This window comes from Photinus pyralis, unplaced genomic scaffold, assembly GCF_008802855.1.
Source record: "Photinus pyralis isolate 1611_PpyrPB1 unplaced genomic scaffold, Ppyr1.3 Ppyr1.4_LG8, whole genome shotgun sequence".
NCBI lineage: Eukaryota > Metazoa > Arthropoda > Insecta > Coleoptera > Lampyridae > Photinus > Photinus pyralis.
The window spans coordinates 7,066,365-7,091,480 of record NW_022170819.1 but is presented as its reverse complement, the minus strand read 5'-3'; the positions used below and the strand labels follow the sequence as shown (position 1 = coordinate 7,091,480).

General features: G+C 37.7%; 1 protein-coding gene across 3 annotated transcripts in view; it reads right to left on the bottom strand.

Annotated features, from left to right (window-relative positions):
- Positions 1-4,880: 4,880 nt before the first annotated feature.
- The window catches only part of LOC116177656 (histone-lysine N-methyltransferase PRDM16-like), a 146,080-nt gene continuing 125,844 nt past the window's right edge, over positions 4,881-25,116 (bottom strand). For 2 of the 3 annotated variants that reach the window (XM_031496679.1, XM_031496680.1), the window contains exons 3-8: positions 22,099-22,227; positions 21,914-22,061; positions 14,291-14,396; positions 6,872-7,028; positions 6,653-6,823; positions 4,881-6,598 (exon numbers count right to left, since the gene is read on the bottom strand). In XM_031496679.1, the coding sequence (XP_031352539.1) occupies positions 4,907-6,598; positions 6,653-6,823; positions 6,872-7,028; positions 14,291-14,396; positions 21,914-22,061; positions 22,099-22,227 (2,403 nt within the window). In that variant the 3' untranslated portion in view covers positions 4,881-4,906. The remainder of the gene's footprint in view (positions 6,599-6,652; positions 6,824-6,871; positions 7,029-14,290; positions 14,397-21,913; positions 22,062-22,098; positions 22,228-25,116) is intronic. The other variant, XM_031496681.1, reaches the window with a different exon arrangement.

Here is a 25,116-nt window from a genome sequence, read left to right as displayed (position 1 = left end):
CACCGGTGGCGAAGGCAAAGTGCGTTTTACCGTGCACACAATTGGTTCCAAGAAAGAAGTCACTTTACAAAACGCGTTTTTTGTTCCAAACTTGAGAACTAATCTCTTATCTGTTATAAAATTACAGATCGCGCACTAGAGGTTCATTTTCAGAAAAATGGGCAAACTGCAAACGGCTGATTGAGCCCAGATTCGACGACTTGTCCGTTTCAGAAGAAAGGAAGATATCGCTCGAGACTTTACACAACCTCTGGGTCACGCTAACGTACGAGATATCCAGGACAATCTTCGCAAAGGTATCGTAAAAGGAGCTAAAGTGATGCCTATCCGGTTTAAGAGTTTTTGGTAGTAAAGTATACTACCTTGATCGAACTCCTAACAAGGACAGTTCGATCCTCGCGGATTAAAAGGAATTTTCCTCGGTTATGTCGAACAATCAAAAGTATACCGCATTTGGGCTCCAGAGAAACGTCAAGAAGTTCCAGGAGGACTAACTCCCGGTTTCGATACCCAGATACTCCAAATCTACCAGAGAGATGATGAAGACAACTCTGAGTACCAGGAACTCGACGACCATGTTATTCCAGAGGAGAATGACGAAGTGGAACAAGTGCATCGTTCGGAAATTTCCATGAAACAAGCGGGCCTGACGTCGATGAGATGACTTCAATTCTCGGAAAAGAGATCTGGGTGATGGTCGACCGCCCTGAAAATATTCGCATCGGTATATTAACCCTTGAAAGTCTCTCCAGGGAGATTCGCTCTCATAAATTCTACTCCGGAACATTCGTCTTGGCAATCACTCAGCTCAGAAAGTTAACAAACTATTGTAGAGAAATTTAGGACAAGAAATTTCGCGTCCGGAAAATTTCCCCCATGTATCAAATCGTTTCAACAGGCTCGTCCCTGGTTTCCTCTTTCGCCATAAAAATTCAAACTTTTCTCAAGGAAAATTCACATTCCGCCATTGATATAAGTTACCAAAACCAATAAGCAATAGTGAAAAGGTTTTTTTTGTTTTCAAGTTAAATCAATCGAAATTGTGATAGTTTAGGTTTACATTGCCACACGTTAAATTTGACTGTTTGCTACTGTTTTCATTATTTTGTCACGTTTTGCTACATTAGCAATAAGAAAATCCATTATTTCCATAACGAACAATTCACAGGTCAACAAAAAAATATTTTTTTTTTGCGCATGGGATTTACATAATATATTCTGACTATAATAAGCAAAAATAAATAAAAAGTGCAATTAGACATCGAAAATATTGGCTTTTACAAAAGTTATAGCGATTTGATTGAAAGCTTTCAGGGGCGAAAATTAAAGCTGGAATTTTTGTTTTCCCTCAAATAAAAAGAAAAATGGAGGGTGATATTTTCCCGCGGTTACTTAGCAAAGAGGGAAAGAAATCCTGGAACAGTTTTAAGGCGATAGTCCATGTTTTCCCGTTCAGTATTTCCTGGGAAACCATCGAACTGAAAATTATGACGAGCTGACAGGTTTTGGTGTTGCATCATCGCGGGTATAGAATGTCTCTTAAGATGCACAGGTTACATTTTCATTTAGATTAATTTAAGGATAATATGGGAGCTTATTCGGAATAACAAGGACAACCCTTTCATCAAGACNAAATACTGCTTCCATAAAAGTATTTAATTACAAAGTATTTGAATACTTTAAAGGATTTGAATACTAAAAGTATTTACAAAATCGAATACTGCTCAGCTCTGCTGCCAGGGTTTTTGTCCGGAAGGTTTCCCTGACATCGCCTGATGTGAGTAATATATTTTATAGGTTCTCGTCTTTCCTTACGCAGAAACTTATGAGTTTTTATCCTATTTCTTTTCCCCTTTGTGCATAAAAAGAACCGCCAGTTTTAACTCCGACTGCTACCCAGATTTGAAAGGACCGCGAAACCTCCGTCGTTTTGTCATGAAAGTAACGGTGGCTCATCTCGTGCGTATGAGGTAAGTCAAGATTGAAGTCGCCTCTCGACTGCAGCTGCTAAGTATTGCGGGCGTTGTTATTACGAAAAAAACAATTAAAATGATTTATTTATGCCATTTTTCTTTTACGTCTAAATAATAATGTCCATCTTGTTGGAAAGACATTTTGTTAGTAATTGAGCAATAGAAGTCGTTGATCCACCCACAAAAGCAGCACTGTCTGTATGACTACCTACTAACGTATTCTTTTCCATTGATTGCATGATGCTATGTAAACATACTTAGTTATGATACGCCGATGACGTACGTGTACACTAAGGGAAATCCTACTATATCTATAAATTCAATGACTGAATGAGTCTAGAATCTCAGCTTGATCTCGTGAATCTCTCTGTTTTCGTGATATCCAGAAACCAATGTGCCGTTCCCCACTAAAAAAAAAACAAATAGCGTGCAGATGGTGGTGCTTCCTGGTGATCCAAAACCCTATTAAGCGAGAACAGAATCAATAGTTCCTCTCCCTCGCTCTATGACCATATCCGGCCAACTCTTGCTCCAGATGTACCGTATCTCGGTATCTGTGAAATTAATGGTAAAGTATTATTTTTTCTGAACACTTCTTGTACGGTTGAGGATGGCTGTTTTTAGTTACAACATGTAATTGGTGGTGAAGGTATTTTTTATTATTCATCTTCTTCCCCCCAAATCATATTAAATATTGATCCCAGCGAAAAAGTGTAAGGTTCTTTTATGTGGAAAGTAAGAACATTTTTTTTACTATGGACCGCCGTTTACGAGTTATTTACGAAAAACTGAAAATCCATCATTACTTTTAGTATGTTGCGTTTAAGATACCTCCTGTTTACGTACAACTATTAACTATTCACTTTTACAAGGATTATTTCCCCTATTTGGCAGTTTTTAGGTGTACTATTCACCATTTACTATTCACACTATTCAATAAACGATTTTCGGAAAATGCACCACGGAAACGTTCGCAGTAGGTAAGTTGGCCTCAGAGAATTCGCTAGAGGAATCTTCGCCACGCGAATAAATCGCCCCCCAACACGCCCCCGAAAAGCGCACCCGGTATATTCTCTCCTGACCTTGTCAGTTTGACTTTAAACTCAACCTTCACAGAACTTGTCCCAAAGTAAATATTTACCAGGAATATTCGCCCACAGAAACGAAAAGAAAATTTGCCCCTGCCCGAGTATTTACTTCCAAGAAAATTTTCACCAAGGATATTCATGTTCATGAATAGTTGACTTTTAGAAAACTACCGTCAAAGAGACTGGCCGTTGGAATAATTAATAAATTCTGAATACCACCGTAAATGCCATTTAAAGCACGTCAAAGACGATATGGTGCAATAACGTATTCCTTCTTGGCCCTCGGGTTGATTGTACCTATAGGCCATGATGCAGCACAACTTTAAAAGTGTAGAAGGAGGTAGAAGGTGCCTCAATAAAATTCATTCGGCAAATTGTTCCTCGCTTTCGTAATAGTTACTAAAATCGTCATTTTAAGATAAAAAGGGATTTTTAAGACCAGCCACTTTAAATGACTTTTAAAATATGGTCACTTGAGCTTAGAAAGTGCACTAAACAGTGCTCCACATCCCATAATATTATAATCGCGGACATATCTACCTTGCGATAGTTGTCAAACAATAACAACTCGGAACTCAAATTGTCAGAAATAAGAACAGATTTTTCAAAAGAAATAATTTCCGACAGAGTTGCTCAATGGCGGGAACCAAATTTGGTAACAATACTCATCAATAAATGCAATACTAAAAATATTGGGACCCCATAAACCATATTTTTATATTATTGAACCGGAACAGCCAAGAAAAACAGTTTAAAATCAAAAAGAAGCGCCACGTGCTCATTACTTAAGTGAAGCAACCGAGGCAAATTTAATGAGATTTATAAATTGATCCTGAATGTCTAATTAGCCGCTTAATTAGCAAATTAAGAAATGTGCGAATACACCACTTAACCCAAATTTGTGTCACCTTAAAGGGGACAATTATAAAACATTCCGATTTCTAGTAATTGCGTACTTTAGATTTAATTTCGATTAATTGGAAATAATTTCCGTGCGCAATCGACTTCCTCTTGAAAATTAGATGAGTACGCCACTATTAGCCTCTAATTGGTTGAAAATGTCTACAATTAAAGTGGTAAGTGTGTTACGCAAGGATTTGGATCGATCTAATATCTGAGGCGCATTTACAAAAAGTAACGGTAATAGCGCGATGAATTAAAGTTATTTCTGTTACACATGAAGGCGGGGTGGGTGTTAGCACTTTCACTCAGCGGTAGCCAAAGCTACCGAAGGACAATTCTTTTCTAAAACAATCTCAACCTCATATTAACTTTTATTTTTTTGTACAACATTCTAAATGCATCTTAAGTTAAGTACATATTTAATACATTGTTAAAAGTAACCTATTTTTTAATATGCGGACAACTAAAATTACACTTAAGACTAATATCAAACATTTGTACAAATGGTATCAAAAGAAAAGCTTTGGTTTTGTGCAATAATTAATCTATACAAAACAAAAAAAAATCGCCTAATACTAATTTCGGGTTAGTTATTGCACCCCTTATGTACAAAACAAGAAATACTATTTAAAGTGAAGTATAGCACGCTAATATTTACAGTAAAAGTTATTTACACAAAAGCTAGAATTTTCGATTAAAATCTCAAAAATGTGCTTAAAACTTTAGGAAGTTAAGTGCATATTATAAATTCTTTAAAAACGAGAGAAGTGTAGGAACTATTTAAATGAAAGTATACGTAAGGATTTTTAAGTATATGCGATTAGGTAAAAGGAGTGTTTTTGAGCAATTTATAAATGGTTTTGTGCAAATTCCATTCGTGTATCAATATTTCAAAAATTGTTACACAGATGGAAAATCCTTACAATGCTAGTACCACTAATACTAAGTAGGTATTTCTAACGCCTGATCGTTATTGTTCAGAATTTCGTCCTTTTCCTGTTTAACAATACCCATATCCACTTTCTTGGGGTAGTCGTCGACCGGTGAAGTGCCGTCCGAGTAACTCTCAGAGTCGTCCTCCTCTTTGCTGACAACGTCGATGTTGGAATGGTTATGCGAGGGGTTGTACAACTGCGCCTGGTTGAAGTTCGATCCCGAATAGGTCACCTTGCCCATGAAGTTGCGTATTTCGTCAAAGTACGCGTCCTCCCTCTCATTTTCGTTGCTACTACCAGGGGAATCGGCGATTACGGTGCCGCCGTTACCGTCGTCCTGCTCGTGTTTCTTCAAATGCCGGTCCAAGTTCGTTTGCTGTCCAAAGCACCTCTCGCACAACGGGCACTTAAACGGCTTCTCTTTATTGTGTATATTACGAACGTGACGTTGAAGATTACTCGAAATGCTGAAGGATCGCTCGCAGTATCTACACTTGTACGGTTGCTCGCCGGTATGCGTGCGCAAATGTCGTGTAAGATTAGCGGAGCGAGGGAAAACTTTTCCGCAAAATTTACACGCGTACCGGTCCTTCATTTTGCTCTGCGTTTGCTGTTGGATCACGTCGTGGTAAGGCTTTACCGCGCCGAAATTTTGCAAGTTTGGTCTTAACAAATCGAAATTTCTAGCATGTTGAAGTGGATTGATGAAGGGAAAATGTCGCGGTCCAAAGGGATGCGGTAAAAGTCGATCGTTGTTTTGCGGACCTTGAAGGGGGTGGAAATTCGGCCTGTACATCTCCAGTATCAGTGGATGAATTGGTCGCGGGTACGAGATTTGCGGCACGCCTTTGTAGGGATCCACCGGTTTATGGCTGTCGTCAACGTCGACAACCTCAATCTTATCTTCTTCCTTCGCCTTCTTTATTGGTGTCAGGATTTGATCGCGCCGCACGGGTTCGTCGATGTCCACTGTAATTATTGGGGACAGTTTTCTGTTGACGCTTAAATCTAGAGGTTGATCTCCCTCTTCGCTACTCAACGATTTTGATCTACTATGGCATCTTTCTTCGTTGATCTTAGTTAGGTCACGAGGGGCGTCGCTAAACTCGTCGTACCCGTTTGATTTCGCGATTTGGTCCCGAGGGTTACTAAACATCATATTACCGGAGCCGGGCTGCGGCCTGGCCGGCGAGGGCATTAAAGTTGAGCAGGCTTCTTCGGCGGTCGGAGGACTAATTTTCGCGCTAATCGTCGGCATTTGAGGTGGAGTGGTTCGATCTTTTAACGGCGAATTTCGTTCCGGACTGATCATCCTAAGTCGCTTCGATGATAGATGATCCTGTTCCATCGGTTTGATCTTGGGAAGGTGATTGAAAAGTAAGGGATTGATGAAGGATGAAGGGGGAGCCGTCGGTGCAAAAATCGGCGGGTATGCCGGAAAATGATTGGGAAAGAATGGCGGTAAATGGCAAGTTGGTGGCCTGTACATTGCAAAGGGATTGTTGATCGCCATTGGGTTGATTGGTGATGGCGGTGTAGTCATGGGGGGTGTTGGTGGTGTTGTATCACAGAATCGCTTGTGTTTCGATAAGGAGGTTACGGTAGAGAATGACTGTCCGCACTTCACGCACTTGATTTGCATTCGACAGTCGGCGTGCATCCGTTTATGACGACACAAATTGGAAAATTGTGTGTAGGCCTGCAAGTGAAATTTTGTAAGTCTTGCGATACCTCGTACTCAAAGTGTACCAACCTTAAAACAAACTTCGCATTGGAATGGTTTCACGGAAGAGTGTATGTGCGTGTGCTGTTTTAATCCAGACGATGTTGCAAAAGTCTTCCCGCATTCAGGACACGCATGGGAGCGCGCACCGACGTGATGTGTTCTTATATGCCTCTGTAGATTGCTAGGATCTGTGAAAACCTGTAAAGATTGGTTACTAAAAGCATTGACTTGTACGAGAATCGTTACCTTTGTACAATTTTCGCAGTGATATTTTCTTGTTTCGCCGTGTATCAGCGCCCGATGTTTCAGAAGGCAGGGTCTATGGCAATAGGACTTTGGACAAAGGTCGCAACGAAACTCGTCCTTTCTGTAGTTGTGCTTTACTATAAGATGTTCATCTAACCTGAAAAGAAGAGACCAACGTTAGGTAAAAAAAATATACTCGTAGAACTGTGAGGGGATGCAATTTCACAAATTACTAAAGATATAATTTTCTATTTCTCAATATCGTTCAAGTACACCCCGTTCAATTAAATACAAATACAAACATTGACGTTCAAAAAATCGGTTAACTACAATTAAACTCCCTTATCAACCTTTTAACAAGTTCTCTTTAACACTTTCCCTCGTTAAGTGGATTATTCTTTCTTCATTATTTCTCATGTGTATAGTTTCATAGGTATGTTCACTTATTGTCCACTTCTCTTGACTGTTAATTGAAAATTTGTGTTCTCTTTGAACTCGTTGGAGAGTTTCGTGTGACGTCGATTTCCCTCTCGTTTGGGATTCACGCTCTCTACGAGACACTAAGCAGGGAGCAGAACCCAGGAGAATTCCAAAAGGGGAATATTCCCTTTTTGGATCGAAGGAATTTCCCTGGGTTCTGCTCCCTGTTTAGTGTGTACACCTTGCATCCAAACTCACGGAAGTAACCGACGTGTGGTACTTTTCTAGTCCAAAGTTCATGTGGTGTTTTTCCTCATAAACTTCTTGATGGAGATCGATTCCCGGTATAGTTGGCCGTGTTGATGGCTTTGTCCCAGAACCATTGAGGCAATCCAGACTTGATCAACATGCATCGCGTTATCCCAACGAGGGTACGATTTCTTCTGTTGTGGTGTGTGTCGGGGTTAATCTCCTCTCAATTCCGCTTGTTGTCAAATACTCATCAAAGATCTTATTCATGCATTCCTTTCCGTTATCGGATTATAAGTACTTGATCTTCTTCCCAGTCTGATTCTTGACCTGAACTTGGTAAATATGGAACGTCACTTTTATTCTTCAGCAGATTAGTCATACACCATCCAGAATACGCGTTGATGAATGCTACAAAATTCTTTGCTTTTCCATTTGGTTGATCCACAGACATCTAGTAGGAAATGGAGTTCTCGTAATTTTCCTTTGGATACAAACTTCGGATTCGAGACTCCTCCTGGCTGCATCTATGGTTACACGTAGTACGTCGGGTACATGGCTGGAATGGGGAAAATACTGCACTTTTTGATTGGAATATGCCACTTTCTGTGGTAATAGTCTCGAAAATCCGTGCAGGAAACCAAAATGGTGGCCGTCAAAATGGCGCCATTAGCCGCAATATATTTATTTGTATCTCTGCTCCTAATAGTCCGATTTTAATTTTCTTTTTTTTGATTGAAAGCTCTTGTGACGAGGAAACTTTTTTGCTATATAACATTTATCTCAAAAACTTAAGGATTTAGCACAATTTTAAAAAAGTGTTTTTTTTTACGAATTTCACAAGTAAGCTCTTAATTGTGCAATATCCCGGTTTTTTCGACAAAAAAGGCCATCGTTTAGAAATTCAATCGACACAACCCCAAAAATCCTTGTATCTACCCTGCAAGTTCGGAAAATTTCAATACGCCAGAGCTGGGATAGTTACCTACTTGTAAAATGGAACTACTATAGTTACAAGTTACAAGTTACTTTTTAGAAAGTATCTAAGTTACTTGTAAAAAGTTTCTTTTCATATAAAAGTATCTAAGTAAATTAAGTTGCTTTTAAAAAGTAACTTAGTCTCTTCTAAGTTACATTTTGTATAAATGATAAGGAAGTGAAAAGGCACAATTTCTTTATTCTCAAAAATACAAAATATCAGAATATTTCTATAGTAAAAATGCCACTTGCACTTCAATATAATATTCTAGAATATAAGAATATGCTGAACAGCACTCAATATAAAAGAGTTTCTTCTTTCAGGTAACATGTGATATCCAGTCAGTAGTCACTCAACTCACTAGTCATGTGCCACGTAACTACGTTTTGTAACTCAAGTTACTTTTTGTAGCTAAAGTTACTTTTTGTAACTATAGTTTCTTTCCTAAAGTAACAGTTACAAGTTACTTCGTAAAAGTAACTAGTTCCAAGATACTTTTAAGTTATTTAAAAAAAGAGCTAGTTACAAGTAACTAAGATACATTTAAGTAACTTAGATACTTTCAAGGAACTTAAATACTAATTACTCCCAGCTCTGCAATGCGCCATGTTTTTTTTTTGAAAAAATGCGCAATATTTGTTTCATCAGGCACGAGATCAAGAATTATGAAAATTGAAAGGAAAAGCCTCGTCAATTTTTTTCTCTGAAAAACAGAAAATACACTCTGCTTTTAAAGTGATTAAAGAAACACTCAGTATATCAACTTTGACTCTTACTCTCGCTCTTACTTATCCTATTTTATTTAACTAGTTGGTTTAAGCTACGACGAATGTGAAATTTGGAGTGCTTATTTATCAGAACATGGGTTTTTTCGAGGGTTTCCTCTCGGATTTTATTTAAGAATATTAACGGAATATTATGATTTCCAAGTTTTAGATACCTATTCGTATAAGTTGAATCATTTTTATTATACAGGGAATCCACCTTCTGTAAGCGGACGATAGAGCCTCAATGGTTGAGATTAATGGCAACGGTTTGTTGGTACGAGAAGCCTGAGGGGAAGCCTAAAACGTATTTTTAGGTATATAGGGTGTTCTCGAGGGCAGCCTATACATTTTGATATTTTTTATAGGTATCCCTGGGTATCCCTTAACAAAAGAATTATTTTTGTAGGTCTTATCGGTTTTTTTTTCGTAATGCTAACCGCGAGGCTAACCGTTTTCCGGATATGCTTTTTATACAGGGTGAAAATTTTATCTTCAAAACATTTTTTAAGGAAGCTTTTTATGACATCCATAATTATAAAAAGTTTGCTACCAATCCACGTACATTCAATTTGGGGTCAGTAGCATACTTCTGCACAGTCAAAGGGGGCATACTGTTTTTAAATAGCAACCACTATTTTCTTGACGTAGTGAATTATTTGTCGATACAAATTGATACAATAAAACTCGTTTTTCAAATAATTGAATTTTAATATTTCTTTAGCTAATCGACTTCGAATCGTATAGACCGATTCATCATCAGACCTTAAGAGTCAGAATATTGTGCTGAATAATACAAATCCTTACATATTAACATTTGACGTGGACAAGTTACACATAAAAATCGGATTGAGCTTACTTGTGATTCAAATTCGTAAAAAAACACTTTTTTCAATTTGTGCTAAATCCTTCAGTTTTAGAGATAAATGTTATATAGCAAAAAAGTTTCCTTGTCACAAGAGCTTTCAATCAAGAAAAAGAAAATTAAAATCTGACTATTAGGAGCAGAGATAAAAAAATATATATTGCGGCTAATAGTGCCATTTTGACGGCCACCATTTTGGTTTCCTGCACGGATTTTCGAGTGGCTCCCTATCTCAAAAGTTGCCTTTTGGTATTAACTATTACCACAGAAAGTGGCATATTCCAATCAAAAAGTGCAGTTTTTTTTGGGGTACCCAACGTACTAACGCTTTGATGGTGCTTTTTCTGGAACCTGCTTGGAGATCCTTGCAGTTTAGATGGCACAGTCTTCGGTGCCATATTTCATTCAGTCTCGATTCTACCGTTGTCACTCCTAGTACTGAATTGCATGCTTTCTTGGATTATGTACAGCCGTTGAACCTCTTCGCCTGGAGAATCAACTTCTTCTCCTCCAAAGGCTTCTGGTATTACTACTTCAGAATACATCGTTGCAGTTTCCACGTTACCTTGGTTGAGTTGTCTTTCTTTTCTTTCTGTTATCAAAATTTGGCCATGTGTCCTTTCTGTTCTTTCACTTGTAAGGAAATTCCTTCTTTCCTTTTTCCCGACGACTTTTTTGTCAAAACTCTTCTTCGCGAACATGCTATTTTGAATTCTTATTTCTGTATGGCCCTTCCTTGAATATTGACATTCAGTAATATTGATTCTCAGTTCCTCGACGCCGAGCAGTGTGTCCTGAGACTCCACCGTGGTGCAAAATACTTCGAAACTTGGTAAGAGACTCAGTGAAACGAAATATACTGATCCTTTAGTCTCGTTACTGCTAACTTTCTGATCACCTCTGATAATCATTGATTTTCTTAGTGGTCTCCGCGTCAAATGAATTTTCTGCAGTTTCTACCACATTTCTTTCGATATCTGACAACCGTTATCAAGACGCATTGAGAAATTTGACCCTTTCTTAACCAGGTTTTTCTATCAACCATTGATGTTGGCGTCGGATTTCCATTTTATCGGATTTGTAGTTTTGGCTTCACTTTTTCACCTGATGTGTACGCCCATAGGTCATTCACGTTTAAAATCGCCTTCATTTGACGACACAATGAACGCTAATTTTCATGCCCCAATTTACTTGCACAAATTGGCTTCAACAAGTCAATTTGCGCGAATTGCATGAGCATCAAAACGCACCATTAGCTGGTCCATACGATGACATTTTTCTTTAACTCGACAAATTTTCACACGCACGTTCGTCCAGTTGCACTTAGTTTAATGTCCTCCACAATGTTCTTGGCCCATAACCTCTTCTTGAATCTTGCAGTAATCCAGTGTATGATTAAATATACACGACACAGTGAAAGAACACATTTAATTAAATACAAACAGAAGATTGACGTTCAAAAGTTCAGTTTATTTTATTTTATTTTTATTTATTTTATTTATTACCTATCCCTCTCTTGTTCTGAGCCCTCAACAGATTTGTGCCCTATTACAGGGTGACCCGCACAATGCTTACTATTAACTAGACCAAAATCCATTTTAACAAATTCAACATTTCGATTTTGAGATTTCAAAGGATCTTTACGTTTCCCAGGTCCGCCGGTTCTAGGAGATCAAAAAAGTGCTTATTAAAATATGGCTGTTATGTGTGTATGTATGAGTCTGTGCGTGCGGCATCATTCTCGTAAACAAGGTTCAGGCGAAACTACCCGATGGAATTTGGTTAAAATTTGAAATAGATGTTCCCTTAAATGGTTTCGAGAGTTGAAAAGCCTTTGAAAACCATTCGAGAATAGCAAATGCTTTTTTGGAAATAAAATCGATACCTATTTATTGAATGAGGTATAATTTTGTAAGGAGCAGACGATTTGGCTAAAATTTTGTACCAATGTTCCAGAGTCAGAGTTGTGCGTTATTTAAAAAAAACTAAAAACCTTTAGCGAAAAGAGTTTTTTTTTTGTTTTCACGTTATCTGTCAATCGAAATTGTGGTAGTTCACGTTTACATTGCGACATCTCAAATTGTTTGCATTATTTTATCGCGTTTTTCTAAATTAGCCTATAAAAATCCCTTACAATCATCGAGTTTACCAAGAAAGAGTAAGCAACTTTTTTCTTATTCGTTATAGTCAACGGAAAGGGATAATGGGGGTCCACTTATACCAGTCGCAACAGTAAGAGAGGTGAATGATTGCTTTAGAACGAACTAAAAGGCGCCATAAGCCAAGAAATCGCCAACCTGTCTTCTGCAATGTTAGAGAAGGTGTTCCACAGCTTCAATTCAAGACTGGAAGAATGCTTGTTCAAAGAAGGACTTCATTTAAAGGGTTTTATTTTAAAAGCATCAGACCTTTTTGCCCTACCCTGTATTTGTGTAGATATAGGCAGTTTACGTTTGTATTTTAGAACATCTTACGTTTCAAATCCTTTGGCAAGTTCTAAAAGAGAAATACGTATTTAGTGGGTCCAGAAGTTCCTTAAGAAAAGTTGTTGCCAATATTGGTATAATCTAAGAAAAGGTTTAAGGAAAAAGCCAACGTATTTCATTCCTCCGACACCCCGAGGAATACCGTAGGCGGGCTGCTCAGGGTTTTCTGACCCTCTTCGGCCAGAGAACGGGAATGTAAGGATGGATCAAGTTAAAGATGGGAACGGAAGTTAGGGTACTGCTCCAGAATTCGACTCGTCGATATCAACATAATGCCAGCATTGTGCGAAGCTACGTACGTCTGCGGAAAACCCTCTGACAAAATCCCAGACAGAGCAGTCGGCAGCGGGAATCGAACCCACAACCTCCCGAATAGCAATCAGGAACGCAACCACTGCACCACCGGCTTCGATGAAAATGTTTAATGGAGTTACCCAACATTGCACTATCTTTTTCAAATGCCTCTGTAAAAAATATGCAATCTGGGAGTGGACGCCAATGTGTCATTTTGGAGGAAACTTGGGTATTTGAAAATGGAACAATATGTGTCATGGCAAGACGATGGAAAATCCTACTATACTATACTATACGTATATGAAAATTCATAGGCTCTCCCCTATTTGTCACGAAATTTACAGATCTATTTCGGAATCTGCAGACCTTTTAGGAAACTTTCAGTTCTTCGTAGAAATAACCGGTTTCCCAGCCACAATTTACTTCGTACTTCCATCATCCTGGCAATTAAAACCCTGATGCGATTGGTAGTGAAGTGTAAAATACATATAAAATTGTAACTAGAAAATACCTTGAGGCAATATTCAAAATGTAAAATGATGTTTATACAATTATCTAAAATGCAAAACTAAAAATTTCTTCATGCTGAAAGTTTCCTTAGATAATTTTCAGAGAATCGAGACGCTTTTGCACATTTTTCGCAGATGGAGTCAAAACTTTGATTTCCAGAAACTTATGTTTGGGCATTGTTCCGATAAACTGCTTAGGAGGGGATGGAAACTTTAGTTGAGACATCCAAAATAAACCCATACTTCGATACCAATATTGACCCAGAACTTAATTCCAATAAATAATAAAGTAATGAGTCTCTACATTAACAAAAACCGACAAGTATGTCGCATTTATTCATTAGAGTAAAAAGAAAAGTGTCTTCGGTTATTGATGAAATATAGCGTGACATATATTAGTTTTTATTTTGTTTCCGTATATGATGAGAACTAAATCATCTGCTTTGGCCGTAGTTTTTGATCGTGGCGTGAAATGTATAAATTATTTATTAATTGATTTCAGTGTAATGTAGGCACTAAACTTCTCCATTGTTTTATTGATAATAAGTGGAATCGCGTGAATGCAAATCGTTTTACGGACAGCAATTTCCAGTGACATCGCGCGCACACAAACGCTATCTAAAATTCTAATAATTTGTTTATTAAATTTTAATTGATTTGTACCTAGCCGTAATTGATTGCGTAATTTTTCCTTTGACAACGCGTGCATTAATAATAAATCCGCATTCTTGTCTGCTTAGGGCATCATCACGCACGCATTCACCACAAGAAAATTACGAAAATATGCCGTTACGATTAAATGTTTAGATAAGCGCAATTGCGAACTACTCATAACAATAATCATGCTACTTACTTATCTAAATCGCTGAAGGGCTGATCGCAAACGGAGCAACGTGTTTCGGTGTCGTCTTCGGATTCATCTTCGCGTTCGTTATCTGCAGTACCGCTATGCTGGGATCCTAAACACAGAAAAAGTCCCAAGCTTAGTCGCCGAAACGCACAGATTTCAAAAAGAACAATATCGTCACTGACACAAATTGCACCTTCACCTGCCACCCCACGGAAGGGTCAGAGTTGAAATCTTTCCGCCTTGTTTTATATGTGTAATGTAATAATATACGGGGCGCATACCTCAATGTAGGGTGGTACGTCAAACACATTCAATAGTGGGTGTTGGATTAAAAAAACACACGTGGTGGGGGATGTTTATGATTCCCATTATATTTGTAACGATTTCTGAAACTTTTGCGGTCTTCTGATTGTTCTAACGTTTTAATTGTAAGTTACAATGCGTTTTTAGGGGATGTGATTCTGGAGATCCAATTGAAATATTGGTACAAGTTACGAGTACTTAAACCATTATCAGATCAGGCCAAAGTAAATCATTTATTTCGTACAGACGTTTAAAAATATATAATAATCGTCCATTTAAGATTGGATATCTGCAGAAAAATTATTTTTTCTAAATCGTCCAGGCTTCTAACGAAATTTAGGGTGTTTAAAGATATCTAAGTCAAACTATAAGCGTAATTAAAGTTTTTTCTTCTAAATTTAAAGTGCAATTTTAACGTTTTTCTCGTTTTTCAATTACAGTAGCACAGTAGCATATGTTCTGATTTTCAAATTAATACAAAGAAGTTTCATAAGACACCTTAGATTCGGTTGCAACTTCAGGAAATGCCCGATTCCAAAACCACCATTTTAGCAAAGGTTCCCAAATAAGATCGTAACGCAATAATTTTGAACTATTAAACAGCTTTAGCATATTTTATATTTATATTTCTTACAATTTTACAAGCTATTTGAATGATGAAAATTTGTTGACTATGGAGGGTACAGGCCCAAAAAGTACCCACGAATTGCCGCATATGGCAAGAATTTTGTTGGGATCGGAAATCTAAAATCTGGTAGACCTCTTGAGACAAGAACACAAGAAACAATAAAGCAAACGAGCTCCTGGGTATGGCTCGGCTTGGCATTACGTATTATATGGCTAATGGTATGCTCATTTTGAATTTCATTCAATTCGGTTCATTTATTTATTTATTTTATTATTACGGACGGACAGACGGACAGACATCGGAAAATTATAAACTCGCTAGGAGCTCGTTAATAAAGAGAAATGAAAAGAGCGCAGAATTAAAGCTTCAGCTATTGCAAGGAGAGAGGTTCGGGTATGAACAAAGTGTCTAGAGAGATTGATTCCCAGCCTCCTTGCACCAGAACAGAAGCTTGTCAGATAAGAAATTTACCCGGAAAATTTGGATGCGTTCAAACAAAATATATCGATAGTTTTAGCGCATTTCTTATTCTCAAAAAGAAGCTTATTGTTTCACTAACTGTCGGCTGTTCAGGCGCCTTTTATAAATCGATCCAGATATCGGCAACGGAATATCGTGAAACTTTCCGGTTTTCGGCATTATATTCGTACTATCGTGTTACTCCTGCATGGCTTAGTCTGAAAGGAGAGAGCCATTCCGGAAGTTGATAATTTCTTTTAAATGTGATGAATGCCATCGCAGTCAAACCAAATTTTGCAAATTGAAAAAATTGAATTAAAGTTTGCTGTACACTTTGGAGCATATTTGGAGCACGAAGATCTGTTTAAGCACATATGAAACATCGTTTGAAGTAGTTCCAATTTATGTCGATGATTTTGGCATTTCTCTCTCTTAATCGAAGGGTGGTCAGGAGCAATGAACTTAACTCCGCTGTGATGTAAAAGTTCTTTGAACTCAGTGGAAGCGATCTGAGTGCCATTATCTGAGACAACAATCTGGGGAACTGCATAGATTGCAAACAACTCATCAATAATTGTTATTGTCGCAGATACCGTAGTAATATTCATAATTTTGACTTCGAACCACTTGCTTGTAGACGTGGGAAATGATGAGTAACGACCTCAACCACGGTGGAGCTACCGGGTCGCGACAGCCAAGATCGGAATGGTATATTAAGCTTTGCTCTGCTTCCAATAAACGAAGAATTTTTCCTAGATGAGGGTCTATTGGGTGAACGATAAAGTGATAAAATTCGTTTAATTCTTCGTCTCCTTCCCAGGTCCAGGAAGTTAGCCACTGATATGAAGCACAAATGACATCACCATGCAAAGTCCTTGGTGCTTCATACCATAAACTGACCACACATACGGTTCAGGAGATATAAAGCCTCAAAGTTAGAGACGGGAAGTCAGCTACAGCTTTTTTTATTAATGAAGCACAAATCTCGTGTTCTAGCAAAAGTCTAAGTGCTTCGCTTGTATTCGTTTATGCTTCACACAGGAACCCACATATGGTTCGGTAGATATAGCCTCATAAAGTCAGATACTAGAAGTTAGCCGCAGCATTTCTTGTTATTGAAGTACAAATGTCGTGATAGAGAAGGGTCCTTAGTGCTTCGCTAATATTCATTTGTGCTCCACACTGGAACCCAGCCACGGGAGGTATGTAACCTCAAAGTCAGAGGCCGAAATTTAGCCACTAAAAAAAGCTGTGGTTAATTGCCAGTTGCTACCGAACCGTAGGTGTGACTGGGTTCCAGTGTGAAGCACAAATGAATACTAGCGAAGCACTAAGGATTCTGCCAGATCGTGGCATATGTGCTTCATTAACAAAAAAAAAAGCTGTGGCTAACTTCCGGCCCCTAACTTTGAAGCTGAACCGTAGGTGTGGCCAGTTTCTGGTGTGAAGCACAATGAAGCACTAACGAAGCACTAAGGATGCGTGATGTCATTTGTGCTTCATATCGGTGACTAACTTCCTGGACCTCTGATGTCAGTGAACAGTGTGAAATGTCGTGCATATAAATAGACGAACAATTTATGTAGCGCCTATGGCCATGCGTAAGCGATTCAGAGTTCTCGTCCGGCCCTGAGTGGGTGTGCCAACGCAACACCAAGGCCCATCTTGCTAGAGTCTGTTGCTAAGATCAGTGGAAGTGATCGGTCATAGGATATGAGAACCTGGAGCGAGATTAAAACTTTTTTTATGCCTTCATACGCCTCCTCCGCCTACGGTGAACTGTAGTAAGTACCCTTGCCCAAGAACAGTTGCCAATCTTCTAGTGACGATGGTTTGGGTGCATGAATATGTTCTTCTTACTTGTGAATACCTTCAGCATGGATTTTGTGTTTAAGAAACTCTATTTAAGTAGCCGCGTAAAACGCATTTCTCCTGGTTAAATCGAAGACCGGGAGATTTCATTTGTTCCAAGGTCAAATCGACGATTTCCAGAAGTCTTGCGAAATTTTCTTTTCATTAGGGAGTCCTTGAAGTATTCGTCGCTGCCATGTTGCTGGAATATTTGCCGCGCCGTAGACTGCACGCGTGGGCCGAATCAATCTATGGGTCGGAGTATTGAGTTTCAGTGCTTCAGCAAACTCTTCACCAACTGTGAGGTGTGAACAGGCGTCTGTGATGTCCAAGTGGCAGAAAAATTTGGCTCCTCCCATCTAGTTAAAAATGTGCTCAGAATTGGCCATTGGATGTTCGTCGATAATCATGCGAAAATTAAGTGTGGGTTTGTAATTGCGGTAATTCTAAGTTTATCCATTTTTCTTGGTGACCACATGTGTAGATGACGCCCGCCTTCTAGTTACATCCCGATGCGATTTTTGATTCAATTTCCGGAACTGCTCCGGTTCAGGAAAAAGTGCAGAGAAGTTCATTTCAGAGCCAAGTGTATGATCCACTCTCAGCCCAAAAGAATATGAAAATCACCCTCGATAACATAAAGGTTAAGTCTTCGCGTTTTTTTTGCCTGGATCGCATTGACCATCATGTTTGAAAAAGTCCCTAGAAACTCGGGGGAAAGGTCTATTGTGCCTTCGTGTCATGTACTGTTTGAAATCCCACTTCTGACACCACTTTTAAATTTTTAAACTTTGGTTTTAAATCAATTATTTAACTTCTTAAATTCAGTCACAATCATAATTGCCAAATAGGTATAAAAATTAACAACCAATCATTTTCCTTTGTTTATATCATTTTTCATTTTTCCTTTCCTTTAACTCCTTGTCTTTTCTATTTTTAACACCCATTGTTTGAGTTAATACTGTATTCTGGAACGCTGACCATCTTTTACTTTATATTTAATTTTCAATTTATTTTTTTGGGTTAAGTGGAACACTTTTCCTTTGGGCATTTAGATATAGCGTTTTTTTCTGTATGAACTGATTTTTAAGTATCCCTTTCAGCACTAGGTACTGGTAACTATTATTGGGTGGTTAAGATGGGGGAAGTCCTAGTCCAGTATAGGCATAAAGGTGGTAAGCCAAATTTAAAGAACATTCTTTGATAAATTTAATATATTTCGGTTGACGTTGCAACCTTCATCAGAAAATATATTATATTGGTCCGAAACTGATGATCACATTAATTATATTAAATTTATGAAACATAGATCTATTATTAAACAGTTGACTAGGATGTTTACATATTCCAAAACACAAAACAAGCCAAAAAGGCAAAAATTACGACATTAAATCCATGCGGCCAACAAATGTTAAGTTATTTTCTTTTGTAAAAGACCAATCGGACCAATATAATAAATTTTCTGATGAAATATATTAAATTTATCAAAGAATGGTCTTTAAATTTAACTTACCACCTTTATGCCTACTGGACTAGGACTTCCCCCATCTTAACCACGAATAACTGTTGATTTTTTTCGTATAGTAATCTATTTTTCTTTGCCATCAGTTGTTCATTTGTAAAATGCTCAAATAAAGACAATATTATTTTTATTAACTACACCAACTACTTGAAATTCAGATGTAAAAAGAGCGAAATATTATCTTAACAAACACAAGAAGAGAATCGCGATATACTTTACCGCAAAAACAGAAATTTACCCAATTTAGCACTCGAACTGTGAATTTTTGTGTACCTACTTCCAAATTTGAAAAAGAAAATGGACTCATAGAACCACTTTTTAAATTAGTGTTTAAGGTAGACCGTAGATGGACAGAATTTTCACCATCTGTGCGTTCACAAGTGAATCCGGAATATCGAATATGAGGCAATCGACAAAACTGCATTTATATGAATCGATGAAACGGAAGAATCAAAATCTGTTTTCAATAAACGTAATGTTTCCACCCCCTTCAATGATAAATCAGTAGACTGCGTGTACGATAGCAATTATTTGATTTACACAAACAGCTCGACCGGAAGACGTTGACCATATCCTGCACCTGGTCGTGAACTTTTTGACTCGATTTGACACGTAAATTGGCCGAAATCCACTTTAAATACAGGAAGATTTAAATTAGTGGCGAATATACCGGTTGCACGGAAGGCTATATGCCTTTTGACTTTTACGTTTCAATTTCTCCGCATAAAAGAGTAGTTTCTAACAAACGGGCATGAAAAAAGATTAAAAATTTGACGCACACGCCTCATACATGTGTATTTTAGGGTTAGAACTATTAACAACAAAAGATGAATATGTCACAGGGCTACTAAACAACCCCCAAACATATACGAATGCGAAAGGGTAAAACGTCATCAACGAACCCTATAATAAATCTGATTAATTCCAGCTGTGCATTTTGCAAACATTTTAAACTGATATCGGCCCTTAAAAACTCATGAACGTAAAACAAGATACGGCTAAGTGGAGGGGTCGAAGATTATTTTTGATAACGCTGCAGCTTATTTCACTTCATTTAAAGCCGGATTTATTATGCAATTCAATTTTGACTAGACCGGATATAAAAAATTGCTTTCGTTCATCTGTTTCCTGGAGTGTATCAGAGAATTAACATGCATTTGTCAAAAGATATGAAACGATAGCTCACCGTACAGCCATATGGCACCAACGTCACCCTGCGCGATTTGGGAACCCTGAACCGTTTTCACGTAGGTGATAGGAAGAGACATGAAATTTGCTCCGAAAATTACGCGTTACGGCAGTTGCTTTCGATTCACCTGACGTTTGAGCTAACGGTCAGATTGCGTATTTTGATTAAATTATATACCCCGAAGCAGAATTACGGGATCGTAAGGGCACAAACAACGCAGCCATATACAATAGTCACGTGTCCCGGGTCGTGTCAGCGCCCACCCGGATTAGCACGGTGCCATTGTCGAAAAGGAACCCTTTCCGATGAAGTTGTCACTTAATATACAGAGCGTCAAATATTATTTATGGTTTCGTTGCAGTAATGTCTGAGAATAAAAGGCAGACAGATGGGTTAGGTTACGGATATATGTGGCAATTTTACCGAGATAACTAAACATTTGGGGTTTACTAAATTGTTTAATCTATGATTGATGGCATTAATAGTTTCGATGGTTTTTACTGAAAAAGTTCATGCTTCAAATAATTCGCAGGTGCAGCTTGCTTGCGTTCCAAGTTTTTCGAAACGGAACTACTGGCCCGGGGTTTTAAACATCCCATAAGGCACACATTTAAATTTTAACGAACGTAATTGAATTAAAAAGCGTGGGAACGTCGTAAAGCATAAAATTGTAACGAAAATCCTCAATTGGGTTGAAAGGGTGTGCGAATTTTCACCAACCCCTTGTCTTTAGGACTTTGTCATATTTACACTTGTTACTCTGAAATTCCTTTTAACATGTCTAATTTGTGGACACTTTTCTACACCTGACCTGACAAGTCTGAAGTGCCATCCACCCTTTTCGACACAAGCCTTTTGATAATTTAATTTGTCCTGGTTGATCTCGTTCAAAATTCGGAGCAAATGATTTTAATAAGGGGTAAATCCGCAGCCAGCGGATTCAATTTACCTGAAGATTTTATAAAAATTATTGTTGAATTGATTGAGACCAATAGTCAACTTGTTTTCTTGTTTCCTTGTTTATTCTTCGTGGCCTCCCTGCTAAGGATTTTAGAAATAATTAGAATAAATCTTTTGTTTGGAGAACCTGGGAAAACTGCGAAATCTTAAATAGCCTATGCACCATAGTAGTCTAAGTTCTAAATTTGACAAATACTAGATAGGAAGCCAATGTGAGCTTTTTCTATACGGTTTATATGTGTGATTCTCTCAAGTGCCAATCTGGGTACGGAGAGAGGCTTGAAAAAGTGATCTGATGTAATAAAAGACATTCATTTCCTTCGTGGCGATCGTATAAACGGTAAGTAACAATAATAAAGTTTATTGTGTCAATAAATGATCGACAGAAAAAGGTGGAACACGGTAGGTGATGAAGACTATTAAAATTCGCAAATAAAATGTTATTTTATGCCCTACCCGAGGTATTTGCGCTAAGAAAAAAGGAACGACAAATAATTTATTGCGGATGGTTTCATAACGAAATTCCGGTGTTTACTGAACCGATGGACGGGTTGTGTGTTATGTGCAGATAGTAAATTCTTGTAACAATTCATAGATCACTGGATCTTGTCAATGGATCACGACATTCAACGGTTTACTTGTGTACCCCATTTCCGGCGGTTGTCGGATGAATTAATTACAGGTGCAATCGGACAGTTTTATAAAGTTACGTACCCGTTTCCCTACTGGCGAAATCGTCGATCGACGCGTTCGCGTCGCCGAACATATCCTGAAGATCTAAAGGTTCTTTGGATCCTAGGATTAGTTCGTGGCCGGCCGGTATGTCCACGCACGTTTCATACCATAACTGGAAATGGATTTTCTGGTTTTCTGAAAATTTTCAGCTCATTCGCACTCACCTGACCGCTCTGCAAGAAGTGGCGTAAATTCGAGTGGTGTTTCTTTGGCGAGCTGTTGATTAGTTTTAACCAATTAAGGGGCTCCAACGATCCGTCCAACCATCCTCTGATTCCCGAACCGGCTAACACCTAGAAGTGAAACAGACATTATAGGTCAGTTTTTGAACATTCTGATATTGTTGAGATACAAAACAAATTCATCAGGTGGTTTTACATCCCATAGATGAACTATACATTTCGAATTTTTCAATGTGGAAACTAAATTTTCTTAAACAAGGGTAGCTAATCCTCCAACTATAAAGACACTGCATATAGCAACACATTCTTTCAAAATAAACCGATGCAACGGAATATAGAAGGATCCTCAGTATTACCATCACTTATTAACGACTATTTATCTCAACCTTGCCACTTTACGGACAGAAGGATGGACATTGAATGGCCCAAAACCATTAAGCAAGTATTCCGAACGATTTTTGATTGTTACCTGTGAAAATTTACAAGTTGTGCCAAAAATCAAATGATATTGTAACGAATATTCCAGAAATCCCGATAGACATCGAGGCGCCATGAAAGATGAGTCATTGGTGATAAAATATCGAAGGCCAATGTGACGCAATCTTTTCGAGAAATATGATGTGTTTGTTCTAGAATATTCTAAAAAGAATGTTGTTTGCTATACTCGTATAAGCAAATGCAATTCTGTACCTGAGAGCCAAACTGTATTAACTCCATTTTTTTCAAATCGGTATTAAGTTCTCTTCCTACTAAACGAGACTCGCTTTTTCACATGGAATATAGTATTAAGTCCTATATAATATACTTTTGAAGTTGGCCAAAGTTAAACGGTATTATATCAATAACCTTTTCCGAGCAAAATAGTATTATGGAGTTAATATTGTTAAAGAAACTTACATGTGTGGACATAGTACAGTTTTCAGTGCGTTGATGTTGTGTAGAAGTGCACGTGTGTTTATTACTCTGCGAAAAAATGGCAAATAAGTCAAGAAAAATATTGGAAGTCGCTTTTTTACACCGTGCAATCATTAAAAATAATAAATAAATAATTTCAGAATACATTAGTATTTTATTGTCCATATTAACTCCATTTTCATTTTTCAAAAAAGTATTTAATACAGTTTGTAATTCGAAGTATTAGAGCCAAATGGTATTAATTCCATTTAATTGACTTTTTAATCACTTTTTTGGTAAAAATAATGACAATTTTTGAAAAATAGAAAAGGGGAAATTTAAGGACATCCACATTTTATTTTTGAGTTTAATTTCTTTTTTAATAGTTATTAAATAAATATTTTGTATTAATTTTAATGTCAATCACACAAACTGAATGACATTAAATGGTTAAATATATCTAATTTATCATTTGTAACAAAACTCCTGGGGTCCATGATAGAATAAAATTTAGAACTAATATTCCTAATTTAAATACAAGAAGTAGAATGTTCATCTCAATCCCAATTCATAAAACAGCTTTATTTAAAAGAAGATATATAACTCACTCTCATCTCATATAAAAACGTCTACGATGAAAAATTTTAAAAAATATATACGGAAGTCACTGCTAGAAAAACAACATAGGTCTCTCTTAGCCCTTTTCTGCTTTTTAGTTTTAATTTCATGCACATAAGTGATATCGGTCATTGGCTGACTAGGAACTTCGATTAAATAAACAAGAGTTAAGTGGAAGAACAGATGGTAGAAGTACCAATCTGAACTTCGCCCTTTTGAACTTAACGGTGAACTTGATCTATGTTTTTTTTACTGTACTTGCTTTCAATAAACGGATATTATTATTATTACAAATTACGAGTGATAAATTGTAATTATACCTACTGTTGTAAATTAATCGACCGACGTACTATATAGCTTTTTCTCCTGTTGAGCCAGCTTCATGAAAATCAATAGCGTTCTACCTTACCGTTCATAGTGCCCGCACACCCAATTTAAACACGATCGGACACATTTAAAAAGAGTTATAGCGCACACGGGCGGACGGACGGACAGAAATTAAGAGCTATAAAACGTATAACTAAAAGTTATAGCGAACACAGACGAACAACCATAAAAAAACTATAAAGGCTCTGAGGAAATTTCGAAAAATTTGTATGCTTCAAAACCGCTTACTTTGTGTAGGTAGTAGGTATTACCCCAAAAATTATCCCATGTTAGCTGCTAAAGGGGTTTACTCTAAATTCTCAAAGGTCCCTCTTTTTTTCACAGTATAACAAGGAACTAACGAACTAGTTCTGATTTACATAGGTTTTTGGGTATGGTATCCAGAGATAAGGCACCCCTAAAAAGCGGTTCATAAAAAACTGTTTTTATGATTTGTGGCATACCCACCCAACTTGTTTACTTGTTTGTAAAATACGGGGTGTTTCAGAAATACCTTTATTCTACTAGTGTTAGGTCTGTTAATGTTGTCATTAGCACTACTTCATTTACGCCATTAGAAATGTATTTTTGCAAACTAGAACGTAGCAAACTTTCAAAGAACAAAACAACAAAGAAAGCAAGACAGATTCAGGGATGGGCAAGTAGATAATTCCACTGTGGGAATTTACGTATCAAAACGCTTTTTACATGCCAAAATCTACATGTATAATTTTGAACATTGTACTCTCAGGCCTACCAGGTTGCTTGGCTAGCACTGGGACTTTCATTCGTCGAACAGATAGCAGTAAGTTTTCAACCCAGGATAGCCACTCTGATCTTGGGCCATCTTGAATCGGATCTCGACCACATCATCGAAATTGTTTCGACCAGATTCGTTAAAAGTCGGGTTATTCAAATTGTTTCATTATATCTGTTCTTGAGCGCTCGGAAATTCTTTTATTTTTAGCGCATTTTTTAAGAATTAAAAAGAATGTGCTATTGTTTGCGTTTTGTCCGTCCGCCCGGCCGTCCGGACCCACTTCTGCCGTTTCGAACTACTTCTAGGGGAATGGGGGGTGGAACTAGTTTTTTCCTTCATGGCACTCTAATGAAAGATCTCAA